Source organism: Schistocerca americana, chromosome 1 (genome assembly GCF_021461395.2).
Source record: "Schistocerca americana isolate TAMUIC-IGC-003095 chromosome 1, iqSchAmer2.1, whole genome shotgun sequence".
NCBI lineage: Eukaryota > Metazoa > Arthropoda > Insecta > Orthoptera > Acrididae > Schistocerca > Schistocerca americana.
Window position 1 is genome coordinate 754,090,089 of NC_060119.1, and position 23,248 is coordinate 754,113,336.

A 23,248-nucleotide genomic window follows, 5' to 3' on the forward strand; every position below is an offset into this window, starting at 1 on the left:
CGTAGCGGTCGTGCGGTTCCAGACTGTAGCACCTTTAACCGCTCGGCCACTCCGGCCGGCTGAAATCATTGGTTTGAATAAACTGGTGACAGAAATAATGATAATATCTAAACCAGGCACACAAACCACCAAATGGCCTTAAATATTTGAAAAGGTTGTGTTCAAGTATATTCTTAAGCATTTGACTGCAACTAATATACAGTCCTAGTCACGGCTTGGGTTCCTTATGGGTTCCGATATAGAGAAGCCTATTTACACGTACAGTGAGAATGTACTTAATTTTTAGATAACAAGTTAGAGGCTACTGTCATTTTCTGTGCCCTGTCAAAAGCCTTCGACTGTGTGAATGACAGCATTCTCTTAAGTAAATTAGAATCTTATGGTGTCACCTGCAGTGTTGTGAAATGGTTCGAGTTTTCCTAACTAACAGGAAACACAGGGTGCCATTGAGAAATACATGTAGAATAAGCACTCAGTCTTGGTCTGATTGGGAATTAGTTACATGTGGCGAAACTTCCTGGCAGATTAAAACTGTGTACCTGACCGAGACTCGAACTCGGGACCTTTGCCTTTTGCAGGCAAGTGCTCTACCAACTGAGCATGATAAATTTATAAAAATTTATAACTATGTCTCATTCTGAGAGTGTTTTAATTCTGTCAATATTAGCAATTCAGTTTATTATGATGTATTCACATATTTTGACAACCTTTGGACAAATAATCAGGGAAGTGAGTATTATGATCTACGTTTTTTATATTATACTTTCTGACACGTTCCTCACCCAAGAGAATCACCTAATTTTTGGGTCTTTGGAACAAATACTGAATCTAATCTAATCTAACATAAATTACTCTGTGTGTGTGTGTGTGTGTGTGTGTGTGTGTGTGTGTGTGTGGAAAGGGGAGGAGATAGATAAATACGAAATACATAAATAGATGGGGAGGAGGAAAGGGAGGGAGGGGGCAAGGGAGGGAGGGAGGGAGAGGGAGTGGGAGAGGGAGAGAGATATAGAGATAGAGGAAGGGAGAGGGAGAGAGATATAGAGATAGAGGAAGGGAGAGGGAGAGAGATATAGAGATAGAGGGAGGGAGAGGGAGAGAGATAGACACAGAGAGAGAGAGACAGAGAGAGAGAGAGAACTATTCCACAGCAGAGCCATAGAGCCACTGTTACTTTATTTGAAATAAACACACAAGAGAATGTGCCCTGGGCACTGCTCATTTGAATCGGAAAATCTGAATGCAGGTCAGACACAATGAACGTTACGACGGAACAAAGCCGTGCAATAAAATAGAAAACTGTGGGCTGTTACTCTCTTTGCAGTTCATTGTTTGTCTCCCTCTGCTCAGATGAGGTAAAGCTTTAGGAAGGTGAAGTTAAGTAAAAGAAAAATTGGGATTTTACATTCTGTTAAAGATAAGGTTGGTTAAAGGGATGCAACATGAGTTCAGATTTATCAAGAACGGGAAAACAAATTAGTTACATCCTTTAAAACATTCCAGCTTTCACCTTAATCAATTTAGTGAAAATAAGAAAAATCTAAACATGCACGGCCAGATCAGTATTTGAACCTCTCACCTAATTTGAGTCCACTCTGCTAACCGCTGTGAAACCATCTCTCTGACGAGACTGTTTAAAAAATACTTGTACCAACCATAAATGAATATCTTGCGCCTGTATACATCAGATTAACTGTGGCTGCATCAAATCACATTAAAAGGGAGCAACAAGCATCTACAAAGGAGGGAAGCATGAAAAGTTGGAGGCTTGTTTCTGTGAGTATAACAGAACCAAAACAGAAATGTTGCAAACTCCTAGCTGGCACACACACTAAGGAAGCTGCCATACAATGTGAAAATTATTAAAACTGACAAACTCTGGGAAGTTGCACAAGGCACCGGAACAAATATTTGTCTCTAGTGTTATATCTCCCTGCGGGTTTTTTTTTGAACTGGTACAGAAAGTTCTCTCAGGATGAAAATTAATTACACTAAGGAACTCTCAGAGATAGCAAGGTACAATGAAAACATTTTTTCTAGTAATGTTTGCCTGTGAGGATAAAAAAAGAAACAGACAAAAGTTTTAATTCTCTATTATCAAGAGACAAAAAAAAAATTAACGCAACACTCTTCAATTACAGTAAAGGTTAAAAAAATACTCTACTGACTTGTAAACAAAGGTTCCACCAGTGGTCATGTACTGTGTAACTCAGACTAAGACTGCAGGAATGTCCTTAATTCCGGCGACTACTGCTACTATCAGGGCAACCAAATCATCTTCTGATTCAAATGGGGCTTTGTTAACCAGGTTGTAAACGTCTTGACAAACAAAAATGTTCAGAGGGGGTCAAATCAGTGAATCGAGTAGGCCATGGTATAGGACCACCAATACAAATCCACTTTTCTGGAAACTGTCAATACAAATCCACTTTTCTGGAAACTGTCGGTTCAAGAACTGAGGCAGAGGACAACCAAAATGTGCCTGCGCCTCTTCATGCTGGACAACGTGCACTGTCTTATAGGGAGTGACACGTCATCTACAAACTCTGGTAATGCTCTGGCAGGGATATTGTAATAATGTCTGTCATTTAATGACCTACGTAGGAGATACGGCCCAATCAAATGGTCACCAACAACATCTGACTACACATTCACATAGAATTGCAACTGACTGCAAGTAAATGTGGCATGTGGACTTTTCTGGCTCAAAACATGTGAATTGTGGATGTTGGAAACACCAACATGCCCAACCATTGTTTCATCTGTAAACAGCACAGAGAACGAAAATATAGGACGCATCTGACATTGTTCCAGGTATCACTGCAAAAACTGTGCTCCGAGTGGATAATCATCTGGTTCCAAGTTGTGCACACAATGCAAATGAAATGGATTAACAACTGCTCATGAACAAAGTTCCTTACGTTTGTGCCCATGTTATGCGCAACTGCACAAGTTCTGAGAGCAATTACACCCTCTATCAGATTAAAAAATGCTCACAGGTAACTGTGACATTAGAGACAAAATTTTTGTTTTGGTGTCCCATGCAACCTCCCAGAATACGTCAGTTTAAATAATTTTCATCCTGTATAAATCATGAGAAACTGCTTGAAAACTTACAGAATCTCCTTTCACAGCACAAACTATAAACATACTTCAGCCTAAAGATTGTACAGATAAAATTAGGCAAACAACGAATTATGTGGATCCTCATAAGCGGCCATTCTTCCCACTCAAGCTGTGTATGGAATGGGAAGAAATTTTAATATATGATACAATAACATGTACCCACTGTCACATACTTGACAATGATTTGCTGAGAATAGATGTAGATGCATGACCCAGATTAAACCTTCCTTTTATTTTGCAGACAAACTGCAAAAAGGATAGTGAAACTAGCAATTTAGCACTCTTTATATTGCAGGTCAATAGGCGATTCAAGGAAAAAAGGCAAGTGGTCTACAAAATGACAAGCATTGTGCAAATTTTTCATGTTCTGTCATGTCTGCAGCAGCCTGCACAAACACTTGTCACACTTTCTTGTCATGCTACTGTATCTAGCCAAGTGTTCTTGTTCGTGGAAGCCTCCTTCACATGCAAGTAAATGAAATAAGAAACCTACGTCTTGATCAAAAACTTTACCTGTCTGGATACTCAAAAATGGAATACCATTTTATAGACCAACATCTGCAAAGAATTTTTTTTAAAATACCTGAAGTGCTGCAGTCAAACAAAGCTCTAAATTTTCATATGAAAGTGCTCCCTGAAAGACACTTGGAAAGAAACAACAGATTTCTAGCCAATCATACATTTTACAATATTTGCTATTGATCTTATGGACTTACAACATTAATAAACTGCAAGCAATCCTTCAGTACAATACACAACCACATAAAGTCCATCTCAATAGGGAGTTCAATACAATAGGCAAACACACAAAATCCAAAACCACAATGAAAGATTTAGAATTAACGCAGGGCTGCTTACTGTTTTTGAAGTTGCGTTTATTATGTTTTGTATCATCTTTCTCAATATGACTGTCGACAGCTCATTAGTGACATTCTAAATTTCATAAACTAAACACTATCAGACTTTTTTAATCATAGAACATGCTCCATACCTCTTTATTCAGTTCAGTGTCCAGGTCTTCCGTAAATTTGACAGAGTGCGCTCTAGACTTTTCTCGTTCCTCCCAGCCATCATCATCACTTTCCCGTTGATGATCTGGTGGTGAGACAGAAGCCATGTTAGCTTCTCCATCACTTGTCTCATTAAGATCCTCACCACTAAACTTAATACCACAACGATACAATCGCCCATCATAAAAAGCGTCTATAACAAAGAGACAGACAGAGAAAGGAACACAAAACATGACCAAGCATTGCAATGTGAGCAAAAGCAATCAAAATGTATGAACATGCAAAGCTAATTTGCAAAAGGCTTCAAAAGCTAGTGTAACAAAAAAATTAAATGTTTACATTTCACATACAGAAAGTTCTATATCTATGATTTCTTAATTGAAGCATATACAGCCTACACTATAATTTTATGGAAAAGGCAAATGTAGGACACAGATGAAGCTAGAAATTGAAAAGATTTGATGCTTAGGCACTGTTTCCAGACTAATTTATCTTGTGAAAGAAAAATCACCTGGATTGACATGTCAAGTGTAAGAATCAATGCTAAATTTAGGCTTTAGGTCTACTGGCCATACTTTCTTTGAATCTGATGGATGGAAGGAAGGAAGAAAAGGAATAACTATGTTCCGTCACTGATGTACTACATCTAAATTTTAAATTAAATGAAACTATATGGTTCCAAAGATCTTTTCAGGTCTCAAACAGTTAGTATGTATATATGCAGACACAACGAATTAAAATTTGTACCAAGGCCCAGATTCAAAAACAGATCTCCTGCTCAGTATGCAGATGTGCTCACCATATGCTACATGGGCACAGTGGCTTTGCACAACTGCATGGACTACCCTAGCACACCTCTCTTCTCAATCCAAATTCCTGTTCACACCTCAGTCCATTTGGTATTCTCCTTAAAGTCAAATAGCATTGCAGATGCTCTCCAACTGTGCCAGAATCCCAGTGCAACATTGAATGAAACAGGGGATCCTGCCTGAAACCCAAGTGTAGGTGTTTTAGACAAATGACACTATATGGTTCCACAGACCATTTCATGTCTCAAACATTGAGTTTCGTTCAATGTTGAAGCGCTATTCCAATATAGCCTTATTCACCAACTTTGGCAGCCTGCTCCCCACATACTCCCAACATATATGGAAATTTGCAACTGGAACATAACCAAAAGCTCAAGGGAGAGGATATGGCAGCCGTACGTGAGTATTTTGTAGAGCACATAGATTTGTACTACATGGAAGGAAGCACTTCATTTGGAAAATGTTGTATGAAGGTGGTGGTTTGATGCGGCTCCCAATGCAACTCTATTTCTGAATAAACACTGCAATCTATATCTTTACTGAATCTGCTTACTGTTTTCATCTCTTGGTCTCTCTCTACAATTTTTACCATCCACAATTCTTCCCAATACTAAACTGGTGATCCCTTGATGTCTCAGAATGCATCTTCTCAACCAATACCGTCTTTTGGTCAAGTTATGCTGCAAATTCCTTGTCTCACTAATTCTAATCAGTATCTCCTCATTATTTAAGTTATTGACCCAACCAATCTTCAGCAGTCTTCTGTAGCACCACATTTCAAAAGCTTCTATTCTCCATTTATCTGGACTGCTTATTGTCCATGTTTCACTTCCAGACATGGTTACACTCAGGACAAATACCTTCAGAAAAGACTCCCTAACACTTAAATCCATATTAGATGTTAACACAATTCTCTTCTTCAGAAATGCTTTTCTTGTCATTGCCAGTCTACATTTTATATCCTCTCTACTTCAGCCATCATCAGTTATTTTGCTGCCCAAACAGCAAAATTCATTGTTATTTGTAATCTAACTCTCTTGGCATCACCTGATTAATTAAACTACATTCCATTATCCTTGTTTTTCTTTTGTTAATGTTCATGTATGGTGACCAAAATGTGGACTACGTCCAAAATTAAGTGTGTTAATATGATGAAGAGACAGCCTTTTCTGGGTGGAAAGAGAAATTTTGCCCTTTACATTCTTATGTTCATTCATATTACCAGTGTTGCTTTTGGACACAAGAAGTGACTGGAATGTCATCCAAAAACCATTTGAATTTTTAAATGGACAACAGATGACTAAACCAGTTCAGATTCTGCCACAACTGATGCCCTTAAAATATGGAAACAAACATGTATACTGAAACTTCCTGGCAGATTAAAACTGTGTGCCGGACCGAGACTCGAACTCAGGACCTTTGCCTTTCGCGGGCAAGCACCCTACCAACTGAGCTACCCAAGCACGACTCTCTTCCCGTCCTCACAGCTTTAATTCCGCCAGTACCTCATCTCCTGTGAGGACGGGACGTACCTCGTCTCCTGTGAGGATGGGACAAGAGTCTTAATTGGGTAGCTCAGTCCGTAGAGCACTTGCCCGCGAAAGGCAAAGGTCCTGAGTTTGAGTCTCGGTCCGGCACACAGTTTTAATCTGCCAGGAAGTTTCATATCAGCACACACTCCGCCGTAGAGTGAAAATTTCATTCTAGAAACATGTATACTGTCTGATCTCGCATCATATTGCACACGATCCATTGTTCAGTCATTTCCCACATGAAACACAGAAGCCAACTCATTCTTCTTTTGACCTGTGAAAGAGCTCACAACTGTTCTGTATTATTTTAGTAATGTGATTCTTATGCCACAAAAACTCATTATGTTGCTGATTCCAGAGCATATCTGTTGGTGCAATGCAGCCACATTTTTGTTAAGGAATATTATTTGTACTAATAGTAGCATCTGGAATGTTCACGTATGTGACTGCAAATTTATTTGTTTATTTACTTACTTATTTATTTATTTTGCTCACAGTCTAATAAAATACTGAAACTCTTAATTAAACCTGAACTACCCCCTCTTTCAGTGTTTATAACAGGAAACAGTAACGGAGGAAGCAAGTATTTTGCAGACATTACCTATGTGTAATGTTGTTCTTTGGTTTTACAGAACAAGGAAGGGAACTCGTGCCCATTAGCCATCAGAGACAACACTTCTATATAAAAATGCACTGCCTTTCTTGAACTACAGGAGAGATGCTTTTAATCAAATATTTGAGAACTGCCATCCAAGATAAACCTGAGAATAATTTATCACTTTCCCTTTGGAAACTATACTCTAAAAAAGTCAAGAACCCTACTGTAGCTGTTAAGACATTCAACAATAATTCACACTGACAAAAATTTAATATTTTTTCCAGTTTTGTAATTTCACTTGTGAATAGCTATGTTATGGTAATATGCCAAATTCAAGAATCATAAAAATTGCATGAAAAACAAGACACGAACAGATGAGGGGGTATTTTAACTGGCAGAAATACAAAGGAATAACTTAACAAAAGAATGAAGACAAAACTTTTGAATTTGTTAGATGACGAGAGGATGGAAAGAAGGTGAGATGTCACATGAACAATGTACACAGTAAAAGTGGGAATAGATACAGAAATAAAATTTAACACAACATCAATCTTCTCCATTCCATGACGTTGAAACATCTTGCCTTTGTTTCCATCTGCATTTAAACTACATAGACATTTCATAATTTCTCCCGAAATTATTTATGTGATAATAACTGAACTAAATTTTGAAAATTATTACTACCAGATGCATTTATCTGCTGTAGCTGCAGTTATTGTTGCTTCACTACTCTCCCACAAATACTACCATATATTCCAAGAGCACCTGTGTGATGGATGGAGAGAGAGAGAGAGACAGAGAGAGAGAGAGAGTGCCTCATTCAGCGGTATACTAAGAGGGCTGAGGCCCTGATGTTGAAGTTCTGGGCCAACATCTTCATTTTGTCAAAATCTATTGAGTGTATACTGTTCTGCAAGACTAATGTGCTGGAATGTCCCATATATGTGTGTAGTTTGTGTGAAATGAAGTATTCTTTCGAAGTTATGACAATTTGGTCAATGTATAACAGACTCCAGTCTCAAAGTAAGGTCTTGGTACACAGTCCACAGCATCTTTTACAAAATATCCTTAATGATCTAGCCATGTTAACTGTAAAGGGTGTTTCAACATTCCAACAATGACCTCAATCATCTTCATCAGGAGTAAAACTGATTATTGCCACTGCTGTTTATGCTGCCGTAAGTTTTCACATACAACTTTTCTCAAATACAGGGCTCAGTCCAGCAAGTGTTTCCAACTACTTTCCAGCAGGAGATTTCTCTTTAAATTTTATGAAATATTGGCATGATACTTCAGTTCCTAACACATATTTCTCAACAGAAAAATAGTAATTTGGAAGATCAAGATAACTGCACCACTGTGATGTCTATTACAATATTCTGTAAACAATTAAATAATTGGCTTATTCTTCAAAAAGAATCAAGAACAATGACATAACCTCAGTCTCTAGCTGATGGAGCAGGTATAACTCATTATAAAAATGTTAATACCAGCACTGCAAGTAATTATTCTACAATATCTATGAAAGATTAGGAAGCTCTGAATGTTACAATAAAGGGGCATGTCATAACAATGGAGGAAACCTGAGAAGTTAAAATAGAAGTTTAACTACATCAACAATGAATATTGTTGGCAAAGGCTTGTCAGTTTAGTTAGGTGGGTGTAGCATGCAGCAGCATCAGGCATATGAAAAGTATATTATTTGAAGCAAGCTCATGAAGTGAAATAGAAGAAAAACTTTTTAAGATAAATTACCAACACACTGAATTGCAAATTATGAACAGGAAAGCAAGTTTCTCATTTGTTCTGGGGAAATAATTGTCATACTTGTGTAAAGACCAGAAATCAATAATGAATAGAACATACAAGCAAAACACAAGAGGATGTGTACGAGAACAGAAGCAAGAAAAATTTAAAAAATCTTTAGCAAGCATGTTAGCATGTCTTTTACACAGAGAAATTACTGACTGACAGAAACAAATAAATAAAATAAAATAAAAAAGATATTAATTCAGTGGCTGTCCAGACCTTGACATGCGCTGGAGTTACCTGACTGAAGTGTATCGCACCTGAACTGCTAACACGAACCACTAATGAAACTACAAGTGCTGCCCCTTCCCCGGCTCCCTCATTTAACAGATGCATTATGACTATGACTCCATTTTTCCAATGTAGGAAATTTATAAAACGTAATCCACTGGGTTATTGATATGAAACATCACGAGGAGAGGTTTTAAATACAAATTACAGTTGCACCCCTAGACAGCATTCCAGCAAAATTTTCAGCATATTGAGAAACAGCGTATATGGAATATATCACAACTGTATAGAATTAAACAATGGAAAATCCAGGATGGAATGTAACAATACGGGAGAAGGAAAGTTGCTACTCACCATATAGTGGAGAAGCTGAGCCGCAATAGGCACAATAAAAAGATTCTCTCTCTCTCTCTCTCTCTCTCTCTCTCTCTCTCTCTCTCACTCACACACACACACACACACACACACACACACACACACACTCTGCAAGTGTAGTTTCAGCTCTCTGAGACTGCAGATGTGTGCAAGTTGCGCTTGCGTACGTGTGCTTGTGCTTGTGCTTGTGCGTGTGCGTGTGGTGTGCGTGTGCGTGTGTGTGTGGGCATGAGTGTGTGTGTGCGCGCGTCTAATGCTGACAAAAGCCTTAATGGTCGAAAGCTATGAGTGTGTGAATCTTTTTATTGTGCCTATCGTGGCTCAGCATCTCCGCCATATGGTGAGTAGCAACTTTCCTGGTCTCGTATTGTTACAACTGTATAGAAGTACTACTAAATATACCATACATCTGAAACTTCATAATACTGTAGGAACTTAAAATATTTATGCGATCTATCAATGCTTTAAATATATAAATTATCATTTTTTTAAAGTTATTTCCATACTGTAATTGCAGATTACATCCAAAAGTAAATAGTTACTGAACCCCAGCAAATTAAAATATGCAGATTAAGAGGGCGCAGAAATATGTTGCTTCAGGGCACTGTAGTAAGACACCACAGTGAATCAGTGCATCAATACTTCAAGGAAACAGGCAAGCCCATGCAAAACTCTCAAAGGTATGCAGAAGCAGATAGATACAGTAGCAACATCAGTTATAGCAATAAAGAAATGAAAGGATTTTTTTTCCATTACTTCCTAGCACATAAGTAAAACCTGTTTGTCACATCAATCATACCAAATGTAACACACACAACAGAACAAAAGAAACACTTCACTCTGTTCCATGGGAGGACACATGCATGCAAGTAAATTATCATATTACATTACCAACAATTACATTTTGATGATTTTTCTGAAGGTACACATATAGTTAAGTACACTATATATTCTGGATATCATGAAAAAATTTTCTTTATTTTCTTTAAGAACAGTTGGTGTTGTTTGTTTTTCAGCAATTGTGTTAACGAGAAAGGGCGTAACAAATTAGGCTGTTTCTTAGAATGACATACATTTTAGGAAAATGCAAGAGATGATGTAAGAAGTTCAAAAATAGTTCTCCACAAATTTAGAGTTGAAATATTGAGGTTGAAGAAAAACAAAGTGCCGTAAGTATTAAAACATGAATGAATGGAACACTAATTGTTATAGAAGCAATGATGCATAGGAAAGGAAGGAAAAGGGGAAAATAGGTCTGAATGGAAAATTTAACAACACATACTTCTTCAATCTATCATGTCATGAACGTATTACAGGACTTTTTTTCCGAGAGCAGGCATTGTCTGCAAGGGGAGACAGTTAAAACAAAGTTTTTGAAAAAAGTCACAAGTTTTTTTTTAAAGAATTGGAAATTTTTGTAGAAAAGAAGAAAAACCCACAAAATTTTCTGAATGAACAAAACTAATTTAATTTACATGGGTCCTTCCAGTTATTTGATGAAGTTCTGTAGATAGGAACCAAAATATACCACCTGCCTTATCAAACTAACAGAAATATTTTTAAAAATAATAGTTTTGAACGTATTTTTGTACAGACACTTTTAAATATGTATTTTGTGTAACGTATAATAATTTTTACAGATGTTCTCGTATTTTTTAAAAGAGCCCATAAAAGAGGCAATTAAAATGTAACCTTCATTTTCTACAGTTGTATATTATCTTTGGATAGACTATACCCTGGAAGTTACAGCTACTGCTGTACAGTCAATTTCATCTTTGGCATTCATCAATGTCATCATTTACTACCGTACTTTAAACTTAAGTTTAAATACTACAGGACAGTCGAATTAATCTTTACAAATTCAGCTAACTTTTAAGATAATTGTTAATGCTGTCACCCAACTTTAAATGTAAGTCACCATACTGTAAGTAGAATATGTACTTTACATAATGTATATGTAAGTTTCCCATATTATCTCAATTTGTATCTTTCTCAGTATACATTTTCATGACGCTCTTGTTCATTTGAAGAGCAAACCCACCCAATAAAAAATACAAAGTACCACTTTTCAAAAACTTAGCATTACAGGCCTATGGTTAAATGGAATGCAGTGCACCATCAACTGGTTATATTTTAAGTCGAAACTTGCACAAATTTTTGAACTAACCAGTTCTAAGTGTGTATGCAGTAGGAAAAGGTGAACTGAAGTTATTAGTTTGTCTATGTTGACTGACAGAAAATAAAATGTAGTAGCAACAATGCAGTCATTAGCCCCTACCCTCATCCATAAGGACACTATTGTTCCTCAGACAAAAAGCAAATATGATTCGAAGTTCATAGAAATAATGTTATTATTCAGGTCTTCCAGTATGAACAGACCCAATAAAAACAAACATTGTTTTGTGGTGGTGATGGTGGTAGCAATATGACATCTTGTGGCCTCACACTTCTGCTATTCGGTGAGTGGTATCCTTTCTTCAATTATTTACATTCTTCCAGAATTTTTCTTACTACCTTTATCCCTTGATCTTATTCAAAATGATTACACTGACTTGTGCAGTGCTTTTAATTGTGTAAAACACATGATTTCCAAATGACAGAAATTATGGCTGATCAACAGACAACAGATAAATTAAAGTTAACTGTGTACTTTTTGGAACATGAGAGCCTCTACCCTAATAAAGTCAAAGAAAAAAATTACTGACACAGATATGTATAAGGGAATGCCAAAGATATACACTGCAGCAGTTTTTGCTTCTAATACTCTAAATATATTTTATCTATTAATTGCGCCTTCTCACATTTTCTGCTTTTGGTGAGTACGGACTATTTATTCAGCTTCTCCTTTTTAGCGTAATCTACCATCTAATTTTATCCTGCCTATATATACTCCTGCCTATATATACTCAATAATACGTAACTTACTTCCAAACCATAACCAAAAAAAATTTTCCCACTTCCAACACTACCGCTGCAATAAAATCAACCGTTTCCAGCTACCAAATGGTTCCTTTCACCTATTAAACAACAATTTCGGCTAGTTCTAACAACTTTTGCTTTATTTCCATTTCCGTTTTCCCCACAAAACTGATCATTTTTAGCCACTTCCCACAGGTTTTAACGTCATCATTTCTTCGTGAGACAATTGTTAGCCTCATTTTCATAATCTGCCACCACAAAACCACTCCTTTTAATACATTTACACGCAGTTTTTTTGAATTTTTCCCGAATTTCTCCACCGTTTAACGTGTTTTGGAGGCAAAACAACCACCTAACCTTTGTGCACATCATTGTTTACCAACCCAAGTTCACCAAAGGATCAAACATAACTCAGCTTTAACCAACATTTTTTCGACTTTTTTTCACACCAGATCTCCAGTTGCTTTCTAGTTCACCTTTATCTCTCCCCATATATTTTTATTTTCATTTTCATTTCATCCTCATGTTACACTTTCCACCTTCTAATACCATGTCACCCTCACAACATCCCCACGACCCCATTAAGTTTTATTTACATTCCCTCCGCAAACATGCCTTCGCCCTAGCCAGATTGCGCTCCCATATTTTATTTACTCAGGCTTGTATTTACTCAGGCTTGTCTGACATTTGGCATTACCCCCAAAGGCCTCACACTCGAAATTCCCATCTCTGGTTGTAACCCTTCTTTCCATCAGTCCCTATACCATTTCCAAACTGAACAATCCATAGCCCTCACCCGCCTAATCCTTCACCTACACATCAACTCAGCCAATGAACACACCCGTCAACTCCTATCCTTAATAAGAGTCCTCAATCTTTCCACTCCCACATCCACACCGGTTGTTCAGAGCATCCTCCTACAGGCCAACCGCAAATTAGAACAGCATGCCACCCTCCACCTCAAAAAACTATCCAATCTCCTGGGTTCCCCTCTCCAGAAAGGCAACTCACTCACCCTCCACAACCTTTCCAGCAAACCTCAACCTCCTCTCATTGTACACAGACCCAGTCTCTCTCATCTACTCAATCTCCCACTTCCAGCTCCACTCCCCCCAAAACCTCAAAATTCTAATCAACATAATCTGTAACCACAACACCCCAATTCAGTAGTTAACCTTTCCTCCAAACCTCTCTCCCAATCCGAAACCTCTGTCCTATCCAAAGGCCTCACCTTCAGCCCTCGTTAAAGATTACTGTCCTACACTCGTACACACGGCTGGAAATATCACATTGCCACAAAGAAAAATAATCCTAATCCTACCCCTAATGATCCACCTCCCCAAGATACTATCCAAATTGAACCATGCCTGGAACAGTTCCGTCCTCCGTCACAGCGGGACCCACATCCTCTTCCTCAAAATCACCCTCTCCAAACCTTCCAGGAGTTTCTCACTTCCAGCCTTGCCTCTCAATCCTTCTTGAAGAACCTTAATCCTACTCCCAACATTACCACAGCTGAAGCCCAGGCTATCCATGATCTGAAGGCTGACCGATCCATCGTCATTCTTCTGGCGGACAATGGTTCCACGACAGTGGTACTAGATCGTCGGGAGTATGTGGCTGAGGGACTGCGTCAGCTTTCAGACAATACTACATACAAAGTTTGCCAAGGTAATACCATTCCTGATGTCCAGGCGAAGCTTCAAGGAATCCTCAGAACCTTAGTCCCCCTACAAAACCTTTCACCTGACTCCATCAACCTCCTGACCCCACCGACACCTCGCACCCCTACCTTCTACCTACTTCCTAAAATCCACAAACCCAATCATCCCGGCCGCCCAATTGTAGCTGGTTACCAAGCCCCCACAGAACGTATCTCTGCCTACGTAGATTAACACCTTCAACCCATTACATGCAGTCTCCCATCCTTCATCAAAGACACCAACCACTTTCTCGAATGCCTAGAATCCTTACCCAATCTGTTACCCCCGGAAACCATCCTTGTAACCATTGATGCTACTTCCTTATACACAAATATTCCGCACGTCCAGGGCCTTGCTGCGATGGAGCACTTCCTTTCACGCCGATCACCTGCTGCCCTACCCAAAACCTCTTTCCTCATTACCTTAGCCAGCTTCATCCTAACCCACAACTTCTTCACTTTTGAAGGCCAGACATACCAACAATTAAAGGGAACAGCCATGGGTACCAGGATGGAGCCTCATATGCCAACCTATTTATGGTTCGCTTAGAGTAAGCCTTCTTGGTTACCCAACCCTACCAACCCAAAGTTTGGTACAGATTTATTGATGACATCTTCATGATCTGGACTCACAGTGAAGAAGAACTCTAGAATTTCCTCTCCAACCTCAACTCCTTTGGTTCCATCAGATTCACCTGATCCTACTCCAAATCCCATACCACTTTCCTCTATGTTGACCTCCATCTGTCCTATGGCCAGCTTCACACATCTGTCCACATCAAACCCACCACCTAGCAACAGTACCTCCATTGCGACAGCTGCCACCCATTCCACATCAAACGGTCCCTTCCCTACAGCCTAGGTCTTCGTGGCAAACAAATCTGCTCCAGTCCTGAATCCCTGAACCATTACACCAAAAACCTGAAAACAGCTTTCGCATCCCGCAACTATCCTCCCGACCTGGTACAGAAGCAAATAACCAGAGCCACTTCCTCATCCCCTCAAACCCAGAACCTCCCACAGAAGAACCCCAAAAGTGCTCCACTTGTGACAGGACACTTTGCGGGACTGGATCAGACTCTGAATGTGGCTCGCCAGCCATTACATACCCTCTGGCTCCTACCCTTGTAACCGTCCCCGGTGTAAAACCTGTCCCATGCACCCTCCCACCACCACCTACTCCAGTCCTGTAACCCGGAAGGTGTACACGATCAAAGGCAGAGCCACGTGTGAAAGCACCCACGTGATTTACCAACTGACCTGCCTACACTGTGACGCTTTCTATGTGGGAATGCCCAGCAACAAACTGTTCATTCGCATGAATGGACACAGGCAGACAGTGTTTGTTGGTAATGAGGATCACCCTGTAGCAAAACATGCCTTGGTGCACGGCCAGCACATCTTGGCACAGTGTTACACCATCCGGGTTATTTGGATACTTCCCACTAACACCAACCTATCAGAACTCCCGAGATGGGAACTTGCCCTTCAATATATCCTCTCTTCCCGTTATCCACCAGGCCTCAACCTCCGCTAATTTCAAGTTGCCGCCACTCATAAATCACCTGTCATTCAACAACATCTTTGCCTCTAAACTTCCGCCTTGACTGACATCTCTGCCCAAACTCTTTGCCTTTAAATATGTCTGCTTGTGTCTGTAAATGTGTGCGCGTGCGCGAGCGCGCGAGTGTATACCTGTCCGTTTTTCCCCCTAAGGTAAGTCTTTCCGCTCCCGGGATTGGGATGACTCCTTACCCTCGCCCTTAAAACCCACATCCTTTCGTCTTTCCCTCTCCTTCCCTCTTTCCTGATGAAGCAACCTTAGGTTGCGAAAGCTTGAAATTTGTGTGTGTGTTTGTGTATTTCTTTATTGTGTCTATCTACCAGTGCTTCCTCGTTTGGTAAGTCACAGCATCTTTGTTTTTTAACTGGTAAAACAAACATACAAATACCTACTAGAGGCTTACTGCAGTCACTGACAACTGGATGCCTCATGAGCTTTTGTTTCAGCAGTAATTCAAGTGTACCGTAGCAACCAGAAAAATTTGACATGCAAGTATGGGATAAGTAAGTTTGGTTTCATAATATTGTTCATAAAGTTTAATAGTGATCTTATTTCACCATGTGAAAGTTTCAATAAGTCAAATAATAAGAGGGAAGTTACAGGATTAAGCTCATTTTTTTAACCTGTTAACAAGAAGTTTATAGAACGAAGCTTTCAAATTTTAAATTATTCTTTAACATTATCTGACACAGAGCAAAATGTCTTGCAAAAAAAAAAGTAGGTACATAAAAGAATAATAGTAGCTCAAATACAAAAAGAAGCAACAAGTCCCTAAAAATTCAAGCACACTGTTCAGTATGTTAACAGTTTCATGAATTACAAATCTGTGTGTGATATGTAGAATGACCCTTTAATAATATGTAATGAGGAGGAGGAGGAGAAGGAGGAGGAGAAGAAGAAGAAGAAGAAGAAGAAGAGTACGACACAGAAAACAGTTCAATTTCACACTTTATCTGCGTGAAATACGTATTTCTAAACAAAAATAAGTGGCATAAAATTGGTTCCAAAAATATGCAAGCCATTTTTATCAATGTGCATCATCATATATGTGTGACAGATGACACTAAACAAGATAAATAATTACATTATCACAACAAGTATTCTAAAATATAAGACACACTCTCAGCTGTTTTGACAAACTTACTTAATAATTCCTGCTTGATCAAGGCAAAACAAGGCTCAATATTTGATGCTTCACACTGTTTCATTTTTGTTCAAACAGAGAGACTTATTACCAGCATAATAATATATTAGGAGTTCTCTTATCACATTTCTCTACCTCTACAGACAGCACTGAGATCTTTCTATTAACTTACAATTTACAACAATATGAAAATAAGAAATTACTGAAAATTCATACAACAAATTATTTATTCTTACTGATCCAATTGTACTTCAAATACGTAAATAATGAGTTAATTGCAGTGTTAGAGCAACAGACTCATTTTCACTGATATTTCTTTCACCAATGTCTCTTAATATAATTTGATGCTTACCTGCATTAGCGTTTTCCGGGTATTCAAGTTGAGGCAACAAGAAACAAGTTAAAACCTGTTCACCTGTTTCTTCATCCACATCAGTTTGGAATTTCAGCATTGGTTGAGCTTGGTTTTCTGCCAGCCACACAGCTTTCAGATTAAGGTTTGTCAATGAAAATGGCAGATACTGTAACCTGGAATACAACATATGTTGCAGCACAACTATCTCACAAAACAACACTATCATGATGTGATGTAAAAAATATTCATTGGTGAATGATAAAACTGACTGACATATTTCTATATACACTAAAACTAACTATCACCATAAATACATTTTTTTTTCCTTTTAAAAGCTGTATCTGCAATTCATCATCAATTTTTTCAGTTTGTCCTCTATTCACCATTTTAACATCCTAACTCTGGTCTAACAGAAATGCAGAACTCTGTTACTTTTGCTTTAGAAATGGATTATTACAGATTTGGGTTTTAATGTGTTAAAAAAGTAACTACTACTATTGCCAGCATGAAAAACGCTCCTACCAAGCAACGGAGTTAGGTATGTAAAAGAAGGGAGCTAGTTTTTTCACTTACAATGCAACTTCAAACATATTTCAACCAAAACATCCTGACGTGTGTGTTTTTTCACTTGTTAGCATTAGTATCCATGTCATGCAACATAATACATCGTGTAAAGTTAAGTAACATGATGTCATGTCGTGCAACATGACACATACCATCATCTGTCATGTTGTGCAACATGACACAATGTGTCATTAAAGTTTAGGATGGAAGCACCCCCACTCTGACATACTTCCTATAATAAATGCACTTCCTGTTGTAGATGCATCCCACTCTCTAGAAGCTCACAAAAGTCTATTACTTGTTTTTACACTCCTCACAATGCACGTAACAGGTGTGAGTTTTGGGGAGAAATTGTCTCCTCGAGAGAGGGGGGAGGGGGGAAAAGCGAAGAAACACCTCCCCCAGAAATTACAACAAAATTGCTTTAGTGTTCTCCCAGGACTGAATCTATCCCCAGAGATTGTACACGACCCCCCCCCCCCCCCTCATTTTTCCAGGAAAACTTTTTTAGCTGTGACACATATGCTCTTCAGCCATATGATGATATATACTGTTTACTATGGCTGGTGAATCATCTGTATTTGGGGCAGAGGATCAGAGACTTTAGCCTATACATTGTAAAATGCAGGTGTCCTACACCCTGCACTTAAGAGAGCTCACTGGACTGCAGGAAGTAGGACTGACTTGTAAAAAAGCTTTAATATGCCAAGATGTTTTGATTTATAAGTCTTTGAAACTGCCAGGTAAGTCAGAAAGCTAGTTCCCTTCTTTTAAATCCTTAACAATGCATAGGACACATTCACCTTTTTTGTGCTATGATAGGAGCATCTTTCATTCTGGTTCCCCACTTTTACTGTAGCACAATTCTGGCGTTAGGCCATACAGCTTGGCAACTGATGTACATTTCTCTTGACTCTGGCGATGGCTGATCCGGTATTGGTTCTTTTTTGAACCATGTTGCTTATACTGTGGCAACAGATAAAACTTTCACAAAACAACAGGACAGCCATGAACAACATGTACTTGTCTACATTATTGCAAAATTTGAACCAATTCGCAAGAGTTTCAAACACAGAAGTGGCATTTGTAAAAGAATGCACAAAAAAGTGTTTTCTGCACCTATAATCTGAATGACTTGTAAAACTGCATTTTTTATTTATTTGATTCAGTTTAAACCATTTCCAAGCATAAAAATGAATTTTACAGCTGCATTTAGCTCAACTTGTAAATCATCGTACCTTGACAACAGACATGATTAATTTGGAGGGGCGGGGGGGGGGGGGGGGGGGGGGGGGGGGGATTGTTTTGACTTTATCCATTTATCTGACTTCATGCAAAGTCTGAACTGATTCATAAAAGTTTAATGTATGGAAGTGGGACACTTCAATAACCTCACAGAATATTTTCCCCTTTTCATGTAAAATCCAAATTGTGTACATATAAACAGTGCCATTACTGAGCATTAATTTCAGCCCAATTAAAACTTTTGTCAAAGGGATTAATAGACTCACACAATTTGCCTCGGTGCGAGCTCCAGTTCGTCATTCCAACTTTGCTTAATATACTGTAACACAGTAAGACATATGTTCCAATGGCTGTACAAATAGTTGCTAGTCTGAGCTAAACTAAAAACTTTTTACCCAACTTCCTACCTCAAACAAAGACCTCCCCGTGCAGAGCCTTTTCTCACATATTGGTTACAGTGCTCCCACATTGTAATGATATCTGGAGTGCGTATTGCATTGTAAGTGCACCTCATAGCCAGGAGGGTGATGCGTTTCACCCAGCAAAGCTAACAGCATTATCACCTCCGATGGGAATTCAATGAGTAAATTATCATGGTGCTAAAACCAATTTCAAAGTTGATGACTGGTTTAATGTTTCGAGATTCTATCATTCTACAGGTGTGGTATGAATAAACAACTGAAATGGAAAAGATGGGCCAATTACCTGTTTCCAGAAACATCCAATACATGAAGTTCTGAACAGTTTCCGACCTCCGATGGAAGGTATTGCAGTTTATTATAACGTAATGAAAGAACTCCAAGCTGTGACAGTCGTCCTGTAAATAAATGAACAGGTAAAATATTATGTTAACTGTAACATCATAAATCCACATGAAATATTATTTTAATATATGATCATGCTTTACTAAGTGTGCTTAAAATGCAGGGAACTGTATCACTTCTTACTTCATAACAGAAGTTAAGCCAAACAACAGCACCGATGGAGAATGCAAACTAAAAAAAATAGTGAATAGTTATGGAATTGATAAAACTCACCTATTTCTACTGGCAAGCTCTGCAGGATATTTCGGTCCACATTTAAATTTGTTAAGTTGATCAGATTTCCTATTGTTACTGGGAGCTCCATTAGGAAGTTCTCTGTCAGGATTAGTTCCTGAAGGTTTTCACATCTAACAAACAAACATCTAAGTCACATTTCACAGAAAATGGAAGACAATCTTTTATGAAAAAAGAAGCAAGTAAGTTTGTTACATTTGCAAAGCACTTGGTAAATATTTGCAAAGCACTTGGTAAATATCCCCAACATTCATTGAGGTAAATTCTGCAAAAGGTGTGTCTGCAGCAGCAATTGGAGCATATGCAAAGGATGTAGAAGTGGTTCTTCGGTGACATGAGCACATCTTCTCTCAGGAAGTAAGACACCACAGGACTCTTCTGAGCTTTCTTCATCTTAATATAAGGAGTGTTCATGTGAAAAGTACGAAACATTGTAACAACCAAATCAGCTGAAATTTGCATATGCTGCTTTGGGATAACATAGTTAGACATCTACGGATGGTAATGTAGTGTCATCACATCCCCCTAAAAAAATCAAAGCTATATCCTCATCAGCGGGCAAGGTGATGCTCGCCGTCTTTTTTGATGTCAGATGTCCAATACGCAGTGAATTCCTCAAGCACGGAAAGTCCATAAACAGTGCCATGTACTGTGAGACACTCTGCAGACTACACCAGTCTATCAAGAGCAAATAGCCTGGGTTGCTCATTGAGGGAGTGATTCTGCTCCATGGGAAGGCACATCCATACACCTCCAAGGTCACACAAAGTGTAATGGCCATGTACAAGTGGAAGCAGCTTGAGTACCCACCCTACAGCCTGGGGCTCTATTCCGTATCATTCATACTGATCGGTGCAGTGGGTTAGCTTTAGTAGTGACATCAATTTCGGTTTGTATATCCGACATTCCTATTCAGTAAGCTTCCGAGACCTGATAGCGATCGGTCCTCCTGGCGATTTTTCGACAACTATACCGAGAGGTTTTGAATTTCGGTATGGCCCTCTTGTTCGGTTCGGTGTGGTTTATTTACACCTAGAATTTGTTATTTTAAACATATTAAGTGATTTTAGTTTCGGATCTAGTGACTGTGTTACTGAAGAAACAAGGACGCGTCCGTGTGGAAAGTGAGTTCATAGTAGACTATCTTCCTCTGTTAGAATTAAAAGTTTAAAAAATCATTTAATTTCAAAAGGTCAGCTCTGCTTACGTATATATCTTGAGTGTTGGCTGAAATTACTAGCGACTTCACATACTCTTTTCTGCAAATGGTTTATTTATTAATTATCGAAATGCATTTAAAACTTTTAAGTAACAATGCAATGGAATTTTATGAAGCCTGCTAGAGGAAACCATCCAAAATTTTATGCACTTACGGCTTACCCCCGCATCATTTGGCAATGAAGTCAGCCTGTGTCTCTCAAATGAAATTAGATAAAATAATGAGTTGTTGTAATGAAGCAATGAACTGCCGTGGCAAAGGACATAGGTTCGTATACTGCAGGATGCATTCTGAGACTTCATTAATCGTCAAAGTTAAGCATTTTTCTGAAATACTCGTTGTAATGTAATTTACACGTAAGAGCGTGCTTTCTCAGTAATAAGTATCTCCGATTTCGTGACTTCCATATGTTTATTAAGAAATGAAAGATGAAAGTACTGTGCAAGAACAACTGACAGTGACATTTATACTACTTCTTGTCACAAATAATTCACCATTTTTTTTGGAATACGTAGCTTGTCACAAGTATCTGTTTGCGATAGAATCCTTACCAACAGTAGACAGAGATGAAAAATTCCCGCCTCAGCATTTTCAGACTATACCGCTATGTGTGAAACATTTTGATTCATTAGGTGCATGTTATAAACTACAACAAACTTCTATAGCTACATTCGCCACACGCTCCTGAAAAGGTGATTTTATTAAATTTTATTTTTGCGAGCAAAATTGTTGATGTATCATATAGGGAAGTAGGCTACTTTATCATTTGGATCTCTGTGAGCGAGTTACAACCACAATCTATGCATCATCTTATTCTTTGACATTCTCTTAAACAATTTTTCGGGTTCGTGGAGACGTGTTCCATCTACGCAAATAATTGAAGGCAGTTTATTCACATATGCGTTTCGCTTCTTTTATTTGTGAAGCATCATCACAAATAAAGGAAGCAAAACGCATATGGCAATAAATAAACTGCCTCCAATTAGTTGAGTAGAGGGAATGTACCTCCATGAAGTTTGAAGCAACTAAGGAATGACGGAAAACAGAAAAAATGTGACAATTTTTTCAGGTGTTTCTATAGATGTACTTGTACAAAGTGGTACTACACTCCATTCTTCTATAGATGTACCTGTACAATGTGGTACTACACTCCATTCCTAACTCATATTCTGAAACAAGAAACCCAAAACAAGACATCGATGTGAATGAGAATAAAATTACATAATGTGACATTTATGACAGTTTCCAGAACACAGTCAATATTCTATTGTTATCACGCATTCATGGAAGCATGCGGTCAGCAAAATTTGAACAGTATTACGTACTGAAACCTCGTTTTTCTGTACTGTGCCAGCTGCTAGTCACTTTGAGTTCATGTCACTGTGGCGTTCCAGCTTGAATGCACGGATCTGAGGCAGATTGCTTTTGATTGGTTGGTACGAGGAGAACTGAGAACAGCTTTTCTGTTCACTAGGGCAGTTCGGCATTGCTTCCGAAATGCTTACAGAATAATGTTGGGGCTCTCTTTCGAAAACAAGACCATTCGGTGTGCTCATGTACCAAATCGATCAGCAAAATGGCGGAAAGATACAGAATAGGGGAGGGCCCTGCACATGTTGCCCTGCAGCTTAAATGTAATTGGCCTGCTGAACAACCATCTCAAAAGCACTTCAGCTCAGATGATGAACTGAAGGACACAGTAAAGGAGTAGCTCATGTCATAGCCACAGGAAATCTGGAAATGGGGAATCCCTTGGCTCATGAAACAGTGGGATAGTTATGTTCAGGCCTCTGGTGAGTACTTTTGAATAAAGACCAACAATACCCAAAGCATTGTTTTGGTTGCGAATAATGAATTATTTATGAATAAAGGAACCAATTCACTGAAAAGCAGAAATGCTGCATCACCAACAGAAGCACCAACAAAACATAAAGAGCTTTGCTTTGCTAGCTTTCGGCATGAAATTTCTTTCTCAAGCTATAGGAGAA

The 23,248-nt window shown here is 38.6% G+C and overlaps 1 protein-coding gene across 10 annotated transcripts in view; it reads right to left on the reverse strand.

The window, feature by feature from the left end:
• LOC124611222 (protein lap4) overlaps nucleotides 1-23,248 on the reverse strand; it is a 528,343-nt gene that overhangs the window by 231,199 nt on the left and 273,896 nt on the right. For 9 of the 10 annotated variants that reach the window (XM_047140228.1, XM_047140229.1, XM_047140225.1 and 6 more), the window contains exons 8-11: nucleotides 20,021-20,154; nucleotides 19,689-19,800; nucleotides 17,172-17,347; nucleotides 4,118-4,329 (exon numbers count right to left, since the gene is read on the reverse strand). In XM_047140228.1, coding sequence (XP_046996184.1) covers nucleotides 4,118-4,329; nucleotides 17,172-17,347; nucleotides 19,689-19,800; nucleotides 20,021-20,154 — 634 coding nt within the window. The remainder of the gene's footprint in view (nucleotides 1-4,117; nucleotides 4,330-17,171; nucleotides 17,348-19,688; nucleotides 19,801-20,020; nucleotides 20,155-23,248) is intronic. The other variant, XM_047140227.1, reaches the window with a different exon arrangement.